This window comes from Bombina bombina, chromosome 3 (assembly GCF_027579735.1).
Source record: "Bombina bombina isolate aBomBom1 chromosome 3, aBomBom1.pri, whole genome shotgun sequence".
NCBI classification, from domain to species: domain Eukaryota; kingdom Metazoa; phylum Chordata; class Amphibia; order Anura; family Bombinatoridae; genus Bombina; species Bombina bombina.
Window position 1 is genome coordinate 755,009,816 of NC_069501.1, and position 14,930 is coordinate 755,024,745.

General features: G+C 39.0%; 1 protein-coding gene across 4 annotated transcripts in view; it reads left to right on the top strand.

Annotated features, from left to right (window-relative positions):
* Positions 1-14,930, top strand: part of DMD (dystrophin) — a 4,487,195-nt gene that overhangs the window by 4,428,919 nt on the left and 43,346 nt on the right. For all 4 annotated transcript variants that reach the window (XM_053707599.1, XM_053707595.1, XM_053707596.1 and 1 more), the window contains one exon: positions 12,193-12,285. In XM_053707599.1, coding sequence (XP_053563574.1) covers positions 12,193-12,285 — 93 coding nt within the window. The remainder of the gene's footprint in view (positions 1-12,192; positions 12,286-14,930) is intronic.

The following is a 14,930-nucleotide window of genomic DNA, read 5'->3' on the forward strand; positions in this document are numbered from 1 at the left end:
GGAGCTCAGTTTAACCCCTTAACGACCAAGGACGTACGCCATACGTCCTCAAAAAAAAATACACTTAACGCCTGAGGACGTATGGCGTACGTCCTCGGTCTGGAAAGCAGCTGGAAGCGATCCTGCTCGCTTCCAGCTGCTTTCCGGTTATTGCAGTGCAATAACCACCCTTGGCCATCCGATGCAGAGAGAGCCACTCTGTGGCCCCCTCTGCACCGGACATCGATGGCCGGTATCGGTAGTATTTAAATAACAATCTAAGGGATCTGGAAGGGGTGAGGGGTTGGTCTTGGGGGGGATCTACACTATACAGAAAAGGGCAATTTTTAAAAAAAGCATACTTTTTTTTAATAAACTGGGTACTGGCAGACAGCTGCCAGTACCCAAGATAGCGCCCATTAAGGCAGAGGGGGAGGGTTAGAGAGCTGTTTGGTGGGGGATCAGTGAGGTTGGGGACTAAGGGGGGATCCTACACAGCAGCATATGTAAATATGCTAAAAACAAAAACTAAAAAAAAGCCCAAATATACCTTTTATTTTTAGTACTGACAGAGTTTCTGCCAGTACTTAAGATGGCGGGGACAATTGTGGGGTGGGGGAGGGAAGAGAGCTGTTTGGGAGGGATCAGGGGGTCGGGTCTGATGTTTCAGGTGGGAGGCTGAGCTCTACACTAAAGCTAAAATTAACCCTGCAAGCTCCATAATTAACCCCTTCACTGCTAGCCATAATACACGTGTGATGCGCAGCGGCATTTAGCGGCCTTCTAATTACCAAAAAGCAACGCCAAAGCCATATATGTCTGCTATTTCTGAACAAAGGGGATCCCAGAGAAGCATTTACAACCGTTTGTGCCATAATTGCACAAGCTGTTTGTAAATAATTTCAGTGAGAAACCTAGAGTTTGTGAAAAAGGGAACGTTTTTTTTTATTTCGCATTTGGCGGTAAAATGGTGGCATTAAATATACCAAAATGGGCCAAGATCAATACTTTGGGTTGTCTACTACACTACACTAAAGCTAATATTAACCCTACAAGCTCCCTAATTAACCCCTGCACTACTGGGCATAATACACGTGTGGTTCGCAGCGGCATTTAGCGGCCTTCTAATTACCAAAAAGCAATGCCAAAGCCATATATGTCTGCTATTTCTGAACAAAGGGGATCGCAGAGAAGCATTTACAACCATTTATGCCATAATTGCACAAGCTGTTTGTAAATGATTTCAGTGAGAAACCTAAAATTGTGAAACATTTTAACGTTTTTTTTTTTATTTGATCGCATTTGGCGGTGAAATGGTGGCATGAAATATACCAAAATTGGCCTAGATCAATACTTGGGGTTGTCTACTACACTAAAGCTAAAATTACCCCAAAAAGCTCCCTACATGCTCCCTAATTAACCCCTTCACTGCTGGGCATAATACACGTGTGGTGCGCAGTGGCATTTAGCGGCCTTCTAATTACCAAAAAGCAACGCCAAAGCCATATATGTCTGCTATTTCTGAACAAAGGGGATCCCAGAGAAGATTTTACAACCATTTGTGCCATAATTGCACAAGCTGTTTGTAAATAATTTCAGTGAGAAACCTAAAGTTTGTGAAAAAGGGAACTTTTTTTTTATTTGATTGCATTTGGCTGTAAAATGGTGGCATCAAATATACCAAAATCAGCCTAGATACTTTGGGTTGTCTACTAAAAAAAAATATATACATGTCAATGGATATTCAGAGATTCCTGAAAGATATTAGTGTTCTAATGTAACTTGCGCTAATTTTGAAAAAAATTAGAAACTATTTAGCATGGGTGTTTTTTAGTGGTTGTAGATATATAGCAGATTTTGGGGGTCAAAGTTAGAGAAAGTGTTTTTTTTTTTCATTTTTCCTCATATTTTATAAAAGTTTTTATAGTAAATTAAAAAATAATGGTATCTTTAGAAAGTCCATTTAAGGACTAGAAAAACGGTATATAATATGTGCGGGTACAGTAAATGAGTAAAAGGAAAATTACAGATAAACACAAACACCGCAAAAATGTAAAAATAGTCTTTGTCCCAAACGGACAGAAAATTGGAAAGTGCTGTGGTCATTAAGGGGTTAAAGGGACTCCATTCTTTTCTTTCAGGATTCAGGTAGAGCATACAATATTGTACAGCTTAAACACATAGCTATATGCAATAATAACCTGCTCTACCACATTATACACAAGTTTTCTTGTTGCACTTTTATGTCCCTTTAAGGCTTATAAACACTTGGAGATTTTTAGATCAATTATAAGAGTTTCTTTTGGTTTAGAAAGCAGTCCTATATAAGGAGTTATTTTACTTTATGCATATGAAAACTTAGTGGACACACACACAACAGTTTTTTTTTTTTGTTTTTTTTTTGTTTTTTTAAACAAATTATATATTTATATATATATATATATATATATATATATATTTATATAGCTGGGGGGTTTTCATGGAGATCTGGCAATGTGTGGGATTGTTTAGGGGGCAGAGACACCTCAGGACAGACACACCATACAAATAATATAACTTGATTATACACAAAAACGTCATTAACATTTTTCATTTTTTTTTAAATTTAGCATCCTGAATACCTATGAAGCAAGCCTGCGTACAACAATGCTTTATATATCGGGTTCTCAGTGAGTTAACTATATTTATAGCCTATCATCCTATATAATAAAAGGCCAAGTGTGTTTGTCCGAAGCTGTCATGCGCAGTAGAGACTGTGCGCGAGGACAAACACACTTGGCCTACCTCACCTGGCTGGCAACTGGCGTGGGGTGGGCGTGGACAGGGTCAGGCATGACGCGGGCGTGGCTTGGCCGGGGCCGGATGTGCTGTGAGAGATAGAGAGCTCTAAGAGTGGGGATAGAGAGAGCAGAAGAGGGGGGGAGAGACAGCAAAAGAGAGACAGCAAAAGAGAGGGGGGAGAGAAAGCACAAAGAGGGGGAAAGAGAGAGAAAAAGAGAGGAAGAGAGACAGCAAAAGAGAGAGGGGAGATAGAGCAGAAGAGGAGGAGGAGAGAGATAGAGCAGAAGAGGAGGAGGAGAGAGATAGAGCAGAAGAGGAGGAGGAGAGAGATAGAGCAGAAGAGGAGGAGGAGAGAGATAGAGCAGAAGAGGAGGAGGAGAGAGAGAGAGCAGAAGAGGAGGAGGAGAGAGAGAGAGCAGAAGAGGAGGAGAGAGAGAGAGAGCAGAAGAGGAGGAGAGAGAGAGAGAGCAGAAGAGGAGGAGAGAGAGAGAGAGAGAGAGAGAGCAGAAGAGGAAGAGAGAGAGAGAGAGAGCAGAAGAGGAGGAGAGAGAGAGCAGAAGAGGAGGAGAGAGAGAGAGAGCAGAAGAGGAGGAGAGAGAGAGAGAGAGCAGAAGAGGAGGAGAGAGAGAGAGAGCAGAAGAGGAGGAGAGAGAGAGAGAGCAGAAGAGGAGGAGAGAGAGAGAGAGCAGAAGAGGAGGAGGAGAGAGAGAGAGAGCAGAAGAGGAGGAGGAGAGAGAGAGAGAGCAGAAGAGGAGGAGGAGAGAGAGAGAGAGAGAGCAGAAGAGGAGGAGAGAGAGAGAGAGCAGAAGAGGAGGAGAGAGAGAGAGAGAGAGCAGAAGAGGAGGAGAGAGAGAGAGCAGAAGAGGAGGAGAGAGAGAGAGCAGAAGAGGAGGAGAGAGAGAGCAGAAGAGGAGGAGAGAGAGAGCAGAAGAGGAGGAGAGAGAGAGCAGAAGAGGAGGAGAGAGAGAGCAGAAGAGGAGGAGAGAGAGAGAGCAGAAGAGGAGGAGAGAGAGAGCAGAAGAGGAGGAGAGAGAGAGAGCAGAAGAGGAGGAGAGAGAGAGAGCAGAAGAGGAGGAGAGAGAGAGAGCAGAAGAGGAGGAGAGAGAGAGAGCAGAAGAGGAGGAGAGAGAGAGCAGAAGAGGAGGGGAGAGAGAGCAGAAGAGGAGGGGAGAGAGAGCAGAAGAGGAGGAGAGAGAGAGAGAGCAGAAGAGGAGGAGAGAGAGAGAGAGCAGAAGAGGAGGAGAGAGAGAGAGAGCAGAAGAGGAGGAGAGAGAGAGAGAGAGCAGAAGAGGAGGAGAGAGAGAGAGAGAGCAGAAGAGGAGGAGAGAGAGAGAGAGAGCAGAAGAGGAGGAGAGAGAGAGAGAGAGCAGAAGAGGAGGAGAGAGAGAGAGAGAGCAGAAGAGGAGGAGAGAGAGAGAGAGAGCAGAAGAGGAGGAGAGAGAGAGAGAGCAGAAGAGGAGGAGAGAGAGAGAGAGAGCAGAAGAGGAGGAGAGAGAGAGAGAGAGCAGAAGAGGAGGAGAGAGAGAGAGAGAGCAGAAGAGGAGGAGAGAGAGAGAGAGAGAGAGCAGAAGAGGAGGAGAGAGAGAGAGAGAGAGAGCAGAAGAGGAGGAGAGAGAGAGAGCAGAAGAGGAGAAATGAGAGAGAGCGCAGAAGAGGAGAAGAGAGAGAGAGCAGAAGAGGAGGAGAGAGAGAGAGCGAGCAGAAGAGGGGGAGAGAGAGAGCGTCAAAGAGGGGGGGGAGAAAAAGAGAGGGGGGAGAGAGAGGGAGCAAGGGTTGGAACCGCGGTACTTTAAAAAAATATTGGCCCGTGTAAACGGGCTTTAGGACTAGTAACTCTATATTTGATTATATCTTTAAACTTACCACTTTAACCCTTAAAGGGGCAATGTACTGAGACAAGCAGCTAAGAATTAATTGCAAGAACGCAGCTTCAAATGGACTGGAATAGCCCTACTGTGATGTTGATTTTTGCTACCGTCTTTAGTTTACATAGCTTTACTCTAGCCAATACTACATTATTGAAATTTTTAATATAGGTGGTCATTTCAACAGGCAAAAGCAGCTATGTCAGATGGCAGAGGTAATGGAGCTATTTGTAAACAATGTACAACTCATTATTGGAAACATGTTAAGATAAATATTTTACAGTACACTATCCCTTTAAGAAAAATAAATACATATGCAAATAATAAATATGATTTTCTTTAAAGGATGTGGAGATTTGTCCCAAGGGACTTGTACGCCTTAATAAAATTATATTTATTTTATTAGTGTTATTTTTTATGTAAGAATACTGAATATTTTTTCACCTAAACTTTAGACTTCTCAGATTGTGTCCTGTGTAATAAAGGTAAAGGGTAGATTTTTCACACCCTTTCCTAGAATTCTGAAAATCAACAACTAACTAGTTGTATTTCCTCCACACTTCACTATATATATTTTTGACCAAAATGAAATACCCATTTTATATTCCATGCTAAATAAGGATTTGCTTTACTTTTGCTTCAGATAGAGCAAGTAGTCCTCACTGTAGCTAAATGGAAATGTGCCGTGATTAATGCTATTTTTGCTCTTTTTTTTTTCATGCTGTTTTTTGAATTGTAATATTCTGCCTGTCTTTTTTTTTTTTTTTTCTTCTTCCAGCTGCTGCTGAATGGTGGGGTGAAGTGGGAACCAATGTAATCTGTGAGAATATGTTGTGTGGGTGGACTATTGTGGCAGTGAAGCAGTTTATAATGTGCTACTGTAGTCTGTCTGCTTCCTCTGGCAGTCAGGCTTCAGATGTCATGTTAATGAGATTGGGGTTTATTTATGATCAAACTTGGAAACCATAATAATGCAGACATTGGTTGAATATTTTACACTGTCAACCAGTGTTCCCTCTAAGGCCAGTTTTGTGTGCGGCCCAGCAGTGAAACAGTTAATTAGGTAACCACACCCTGCAATTAGCAAACACTGCACAATGCAGATGGCAAGGTATGGTTCTCTTGTTAACTGTTTCACTGTTGGGCTGCACACAAAACTGGCCTTAGAGGGAACACTGCTGTCAACCCATTTATTCTGAGGAAATCTGACCGCACACTATAGTTTCACTGATATTTGAATTGTATCCAGCATGTTGTATGTACTTATTCATTAGACAACTGCAGATTGAGGAGAATCACCAAAGAATATCTTTATTTCTTGCCTAAATTAGTGATAGGCCACTGGCAGCCTGGGGGGGGATCACCACACTTGCCCCTATGGGGCTTCTCTTGCTGCCCCTATCCTGTCATCTAGAGGGATACACATTTCATATAGTTTACATTATAACACATACCCACACTATGTATTCCTTTCCATTTGCTTTATCTACTCCACATACAGTAGGCTGTGACATGTTTGATTTGGGTCCTGCACAAGAATTTTGGGCAGCGAATTAGACATTTTGTGGCCACAAGTGTGTCCATTGGAGAAATATTGATAGCTTCACGTATCTGTGGCAGGGACCTCAAGCTCAGATCATGGATATCTACAACATAAATAGAGGGCGTATGCAGGACTTTATGTGACAGTGAAGGGGATACCCTGAACAAAATAATATCAGCTTGTGCTACAGGAAACAGTTGCTTATGGTACAAATGAGCTGCAAATTGTTTTAAAAAATGTTGCTCATCATAAAAAGTGATCAAGTCAGGGGTTATGCAAAATTCCATTCCAGGCCCTTTGAAAAAGCCACAACGGTGAAACGCGTCAGTGGCGTGTCTGCTCTAATTTTAATTAGCAATGCTCACTCTCTAACATTAGCGGATCATGATTTTGGGAGGTTTTATTTAAACTTACAATTTAAGCGTAATCCTTATTGACTGACAGCCATCTCTAATGCATGTTGCTTGGTGTCAGTAACATATTTAATACAGGAACGTCTTAGTGGGATTTTCCCAATTAATTTTGACCTCTCATTATTTATATCCACTCAAATTTATTTCTTAGAGAAGCATGTGTAATTTTAAACAATTTTCTTTTCCCTTTTATTTGTAATTTTTCTCTCAGTGCATCACTTTGCTTATTAGATTTGATACAATTAAGACGTTAGGAGCGCCACATTTGTAATAGTGCTTTAAAACAAGGACAATATACTCTTTCAGGCAGCTGACCAGAGTTCATTGTATTCAACGTTGCTAGGGGTACCCTTTTAAATATGCTGGTCTCTCAAATCCACAGAGAGGTTGATTTCTGGCACTGCCTCTTATTTGCATAGCATGATAGCGAATACAGTATTTTCAGCATTCATTTTTTTCAACAAGCAAAAGCAGCCATTTCAAATGGAAAAAAATAAAATTAAAAGTGCTATTGGTAAACCAATTAATACACACAGTAGGTCAAATACATCTTTGAGAATATAAAGTCCCTTTGATTTCAGATATTGCAGCTATCTGTTCCAGAAAATTTTCTATTCTACAAATAAACCTAAATTGCTGTAACCTGTAGGTTCTAGCATAGATCACTCAGTATATAGAAAGAGACCTCAGTAAACATTGAGATGATATATTGTATTGAAAAGGATATATTATAAAGGGCCTATAGAATAGGTAAGTGTTTTAATGTCAAAGGCCACTTGTCTATAGTGAGACCTTATAAATATGTAAAGGTCACTTTCCAAACAAGAAATATCCCAAATAATGGAGAATGCCACTAGGTTAACTGCAAATTGTCCACATCTTAGTAAGCTAACAACCCTGCCCTGACTACAGCACATCACTGTGGAATTTCAACTCGTAGAATTCTATAATCAATAGTCCCAATCATTATTTCCATAGCAACAAATGATGTATTTAGCTTTTGACAATCCATATACATGCAAAGTCATCCTCCATTTTATCCTGAGCCCTTTTCAAAACATTGATTTCCAATCTGAATAAAGTTAAAACATGTTGACAATCTAAATTTCTGTTTTGCATATGTGTATACATACATATGTAAATCTATGCCAAACATCTTCCAAGCGCATAAATCAGACCTATTCAAGTTATAAGATAAATAGAATAGTCTTTAACTACGTTCATTATTGCCCTTTTTATATAATTGCTTAAAGGGATGTGTTAACTAGAAAGGAAATAGCTTCTATTATAATCACAGAAAATTTTGGAGTATAGAAACTCTAATGGCTTTTGTATGCTTGCTGCTGAATTATCATAGGGAGCAATTTAAGTCAAGGTATTTTAACAGGGTATGATTTAGTGCATTCAGATTTTTTTTTGTTCATTACACTGCCATCGACTAGAGCATGTACACGATGATTGCTCCTACATCTAGGAGATAATGAATAATGATGCTTCATTTGTGTATCAGAGAAACTATCTCTGTAGAACAATCTATTTCATTTTAATTGCTAGACACTAACATCATTCCTCAGTATAATGCACCAACAATGGGATTTTCTATCTGTAGAATTTGCCAAAAATGTGTGTTCTTGTTTTATTTTTATATAGGATTAAATAGATACCAACTTGGAAAATCTGCGAGTGAATTGGTACACAATCATACTGATATTTACCTAAACACGTTGTCTTAATCTTTCGGTTACAAATATTAAGGTTATTGCAGAAGCTGAATATACAAATGTTAGAAAATAATCTTTTTCTTGTGGTTCCAAATCTATATTAATATAAACAGAAATGCTTTTTTGGTACTACCTTTACACACTTCTATTATGTACTGTACTGATATGTGGTTGAACTTAAAAATCATTGCAGAGAAATATGTCAACTGCAAAAAATGTTGTGGTTTCCTCTTGTAATACTCCTCTATAAAACCAAAATCAAATGCCAATATAGATTCAAAAGGATCTCCGTGATTCTATGGGGTCGATTTATCAAGGCCTTTCGCAAGCCTATTAGCCCCTACGGCTGCAGGTTCTCACAAGAGAACCTGCACGCTGTATTTTACAAGCAGCCGTCATCAGACCGATGCTTTCCTAACCTCCGCGGTCTAGTCTGACCGGGGAGATTGACAGCTCCTACACGTGCGTGATTGGCTGTGCGCGGGCAGGGGGCAGGATTGCACGCGATCGCAAAATAATGCTCGTGTGCGTGGTAAATTCCTCCAAGGAAATTCGTCCCGCCAGAGGCGAGCTGGGGCAGACAGGGGCGCATGTCTGCCTCAGCTTGATAAATCTAGCCCTATATATCCATGACAGTCCGCCATATAGAATGGGATGTGCAGCCCCTTTCGTAAAAGTGTTTCGTTACCACTGGTGAAAAACTGAAAGGATAGTAAAAGAACAGACGCAAATCCCAATCAAGCGAAGTATAACAAAGCTTTAGTCCCTGGCGAGGTTACACGCTGTGGTTTGGTGAATCCCCAGATTGGAAACCAAGGGATTGTAACTTGTGGTTGACAGTCAAGGAGACTTGAGAATGATATGCTGTTTGTTCTCTTTTATTCTGTGAGTAGCGACCCGTTAGAGGGGGCTTATTAAAGCTTTGTTATATTTCACTTGATTGGGATTTGCGCCTGTTCTTTTTCTATCATTTCAAAGAATTATTTGTGTTCCACAAACTTTAATTCCCTGGAAACAAATATGCTTTCCTGTAGCTTTTGTATAACACTTTGGGGCCGATTTATCAATGGCCAAATGGCCCCTGATGCCCCTGTTTCCGCGCAGAAATAGCAGTTATGAAGCGGTTTTAAGATCGCTGCTCCTTAACTGGTCCGCCTGCTCTGAGGCTGTGGACATCAATCTACCCGATCTAATACGATCGTGCTGCTAGCGGCCAAGGGTTGGCCATTGCACAAGCAGTAAACTAGAACTGCTTGTGCAATGCTAAATGCAGACAGTGTATGATAATTTTTCCCCTTTGTGTGAAGTCACAAGTAATTTAAAGGGACCGCTTTTAATTAAAAAAAAATATATTGTTCCAATATATTAAAGAGACACTGAACCCAATTTTTTTCTTTCATGATTCAGATAGAGCATGAAATTTTAAGCAACTTTCTAATTTACTCCTATTATCAAACTTTCTTCATTTTCTTGGTATCTTTATTTGAAATGCAAGAATGTAAGTTTAGATGCCGGACCTTTTTTGGTGAAAAACCTGGGTTGTTCTTGCTGATTGGTGGATAAATTCATCCACCAATAAAAAAGTGCTGTCCAGAGTACTGAACCAAACAAAAGCTTAGATGCATTCTTTTTCAAATAAAGATTGATAATAGGAGTAAATTAGAAAGTTGCTTAAAATTGCATGCTCTATCTGAATCACAAAAGAAAAATTTGGGTTCGGTGTCCCTTTAACACCAGCTGAGTCTGATTTTTATTAAAGGGACAGTAAAGTCAAAGTTCAACCTTTATGATTTATATAGAGCACATCATTTTAAACAACTTTATACTTTGTATACATTGTTGAAAAGCATAACTAATGCACTACTGGGAGCTAGCTGCTTATTGGTGGCTGCACATATACCTTTTCTCATTTGCTCACCCGATGGGTCCAGCTAGCTCCCACTGGTGCATTGCTGCTCATTCAACAAAGGCTATTAAAAAGACTGAAGCAAATTTGGTATTTAAAATGAAATTGAAAGCTATTTGAAATTGTATGCTCTATCTGATTAATAAAATAAATATATATATTGGGTTTTATGTCCCTTTTCAAAGCAGATTAACAACTATTCTGTAGTGGTCGAACGCCACCAACTTCTTTAGCTCTTTCAAGTAATGTGGACTTGAGTCTGGACAAGGCTAGCTGCGGTCATTGTGTGAATAAAATTCACATTGTTTGTCTTATCTAGAAGATTCGAAACTGCAAATTAGGGAGAGATGCGTGGCAAGTTTAGGCTTGTGAAACCTGCCAAGTGCTCTTTCTGTTTTCAGAACTAGAAATTCCGCCATTTTCACCCTTTGACGGATATGAAACCTAAAAAATGTATTTTATGATTCAGACACGGCATACTATTTTTAAAAGGTTTCGAATTTACTTCAATTACCAAATTTGCTTTGTTTCTATGATATTCTGTGTTGAAGCAATACCTAGGTAGGCATCTGGAGCATTCATGGCAGGAAATAGTGCCGCTATATAGTGCTCTTGCAAATGGACAACTGCTGTCATATAGTGCTCCAGAAACGGGCCAGCTCCTAAGCAAATGTCCCTGCTTTTCAAGAAAAGATACCAAGAGATTTGCTTACATTTACTGTATATACCAGCTCTAATTCTGAGTGATTAAAGGGACATGAAACCAACTTTTTTTTTTCTTTCATTGCTTTAGAATTTTAAACAACTTCTAATTTTTCTTTGATTATCTAATTTGCTTCATTCTCTTGATATCATTTGTTGAAAAGCATATCTAAATATGCTCAGTCGCTGCTGATTGGCAGTTGCACTTAGATGCCTCGTGTGATTGGCTCACTGCATTGTATTTTTTTTAATCAAAGGATATTTTAAGATTGGAGCAAATTAGCTAATAGAAGTAAATTGGAATGTTGTTGAAAAAAAAAATTGGGTTTCATGTCCCTTTAAGGCATTTTTCTTTTGCATATACCTGAACAAATAGAGCCAACTACTTATCTTTTGGGTCATCATCTCCACGGTGGGCATGAACACAGTTTGTGCATCTAAAAAAAAAATATATTCTAAAGCTTCTAGTAAGTCGATTTTTATTTTTATTTCAGAAAAAACCTTGTATCTCTTCTCTAAAATCCCAATAGATCACATTGTATTGATACTGCAAAAGTAAGCAAGTATAATATAGTAGTATCATGAGGAGGTTAGAATTTAAGCAGTTTTGACAACCTTAGATATCCTCAACAAATATTTGCAGTGTTTCACAAAGTAAAAAGTGATGTCAATAAGCTTGCTTCTTTTTAACAAAACAAAAAAAAACTTGCATTGCTTAGCAACTACAAGGTAACCTCTTGAAAAAAAATACCAAGAAGTAACCTTGATGGAAGAGTTGTCTAAGACATGTTGCTGATTAATTTGCTCTAGGTGAGTAGGTCAAATGAAGGAACTGGGAAAGTACTCTGATCATTTGAAAGTCACTGCAACTGCAGTTCATTTGTCCTTGTTATATAGTATTGGCTGCATGAACACAATCACCATTTTCAAGGCAGTGACAGATGCAGTTAGTGAAATTAAAGTAGCGATTAAAGTAAACTGCTTTAGAGACACAACTTCTGACTGTATTCATTATTAGTGTACAGCTTGTGTGTTTAATCAAGCCACAAGACCCATTTCTGTGAATGACTTCATGTATGCTGCAGATGGCGCCTTATGTTTGTGACTTGGTTGTTAAAATGTTATGAGTCGTGTGTACAAAATTAAACCACTTGTTTCACCACAAAGATAATTTTATGCATTCTATATATTCTTTTCTATTCATTTAATAAAGCGTTCTTTTTTTTAAATGTATGCTTTGGTGTGTGACTGTAATAACCAAATATTTTATGGTTCCTTTTAGGTGAGGATGATCTTTTAAGTCCTCCTCATGATACAAGCACAGGACTAGAAGAAGTAATGGAACAGCTTAATAATTCTTTTCCAACAGCACGAGGTAGGTATTAGAGCCACTGTAACATATACCACTGTATACAGGTATTTAGAGCCACTGTAACATATACCACTGTGACTGTATATAGGTCTTTAGAGCCACTGTAACATAGACCACTGTATACAGGTCTTTAGAGCCACTGTAACATAAACCACTGTATTCGGGTCTTTAGAGCCACTGTAACATATACCACTGTATACAGGTCTTTAGAGCCACTGTAACATATACCACTGTATACAGGTCTTTAGAGCCACTGTAACATATACCACTGTATACGGGTCTTTAGATCCACTGTAACATATACCACTATATACAGGTCTTTAGAACCACTGTAACATATACCACTGTATACGGGTCTTTAGAGCCACTGTAACATAGACCACTGTATACGGGTCTTTAGAGCCACTATAACATAGACCACTTTATATGGGTCTTTAGAGCCACTGTAACATATACCACTATATACAGGTTTTTAGAACCACTGTAACATATACCACTGTATACGGGTCTTTAGAGCCACTGTAAAATATACCACTGTATAAGGTTCTTTAGATCCACTGTAACATATAAAACTGTATATGGGTCTTTAGAGCCACTGTAACATAGACCACTGTATATACAGGTCTTTAGAACCACTGTATACGGGTCTTTAGAGCCACTGTAACATATACCACTGTATACAGGTTTTTAGATACATCAATTAGCATTGCAACTCCAAAGCAAAATGCTGCTACACATGGCCACTGCTTTTGATTGGCTCACTGTTCCCCTTTGTGAGGGATAAAGGGACAACCCAAAATATTTCTTTCATTATTCAGATAAAGCATGCAGTTTTAAATAACTTTCCAATTTACTTCAATTTTCAAATTTGCTTTGTTCTCTTAGTATACTTTGTTGAAGGAGCAGTAATGCACTACTTGGAGCTAGCTGAGCATATCGGGTAAACCAATCACAAAAGGCATGCTTAGCCACACATCAGCAGCTAGTGCCCAGTAGTGCACTGCTGCTTCTGAGAGTACCTACTGTAGGTATGCTTTTCGACAAAGGATACCAAGAGAAGAAAACATGAAAGAAAGATTTTGTGTTTCATGTCCCTTTAAGCACATCGTTAGCGGGGTTCAGTAATGCAAAAATGACATGCTTTAATGAAATACAGTAACATTTGCATCAGTATGCATTGTTTATATGCTTATTTGTATTTGCAGACTTCATTTTTTTATTATTATTGAGGTTTAATTCAGGCATACAAAGAGAATGCAACAATGAAATAAATACAATGTAGGTCAGATACAAAAATCACTTGACACATTTTAAATCTTACAAAAACAAATAATGAAACATTGATTACATCATTACTATAATGCTTCAATGTTTAACATAACATTGTGATAAGAAATCCTAGAGTTTTTGAACATTCATAAAGGGGACTTTCAGTCATGAAGTATAAAAAACTTAATGCAGAATGTTCCTTTATTTGCCTGAAGCTCATGCCGTGCTGAGCACCTCAGGCCCCCCACAGCAGAACGCTATTTTATCAGTGAAGTGATTTTGGCCAATAGCGTGCTAGCCATCTGGTATAATGACAATTGCCCTGCTTTTTATTGGCTCAGAGGTGGAAATGTCATCTCATTGATAAAATTACTTTCTGCAATGGATGGCCTGAGGCGCTCAGCTTGGCATACACTGCAGGCAAATAAATTAACTTTCAGCATGAAGTTTTTTATACTTTATGATTGAAAGTTTCTTTTATTTGTAGCACTGGTAAATCCTAGCGTTTTAAAACGTCACTTTAAGTAGACCTCAAATATGTAGTATGCCAATTAAAGTGTAAACCTTCTGAATGAAAATACCGAAGGCCACTCTTCGACTTCTATTTTTTTTTTCAAAATGGAGGAACAGAAGGTATCCTGGTGTAAGGAGACCCCTCATGGCAGACAATTTTTTACATTGCTTTTAAATATATTAGCTTGGACATTTTTAATTCAAAAAGGCTGATAGAACAATAATGCAGAGTTCCACATCGAAACAGAAAGGGAATTCAGCACTCATTTGAAGAGACACAAATTTATTAGCAATGAAGCAAAATTTAAGACCATTTAAAGGGTTACATGTGTCAAACCATTGCAGCTGCAATAAAGTCTTGCAGATAATTACATATGTACTAGAAGTGCACATAATAGCAAAACAACAATATCTGTGAACTAAGTAGTATTCAACGTATTCTAAAATCTGAGCTAATGCAAAATAGGGTAGCGAATATAGCTCATCCCCTTTAGCCAAGCTGGCTTTGATACTGTGCGAGTAGCTCTTACGAGGTCTTGTTGGATTATTGAGCTATGATGTTTGTACTACTAGTCCCTCTGCAGGCGAACGCTATTTGAGTCCCTGGCCTGTTGTCGCGTACATGGGAGGGTGAAACCTCTGCCTAGCGGGTATGACTGGAGGAAGGTGTCTTCTACATGCCAGTGGTCTAGAGTATGATTGGAGTTGGCTAAGGCGTATTACGGTATTCAGATGCTCCCAGCTATCTGTTTTTTTTGGGGACATTTTCCCAGATAAAGGTGATGAGCTATATTCGCTACCCTATTTTGTATTGGCTCGGGTTTGAGAATACATTTAATGCTCCTTAGTTGTCTGCTCATAGATAT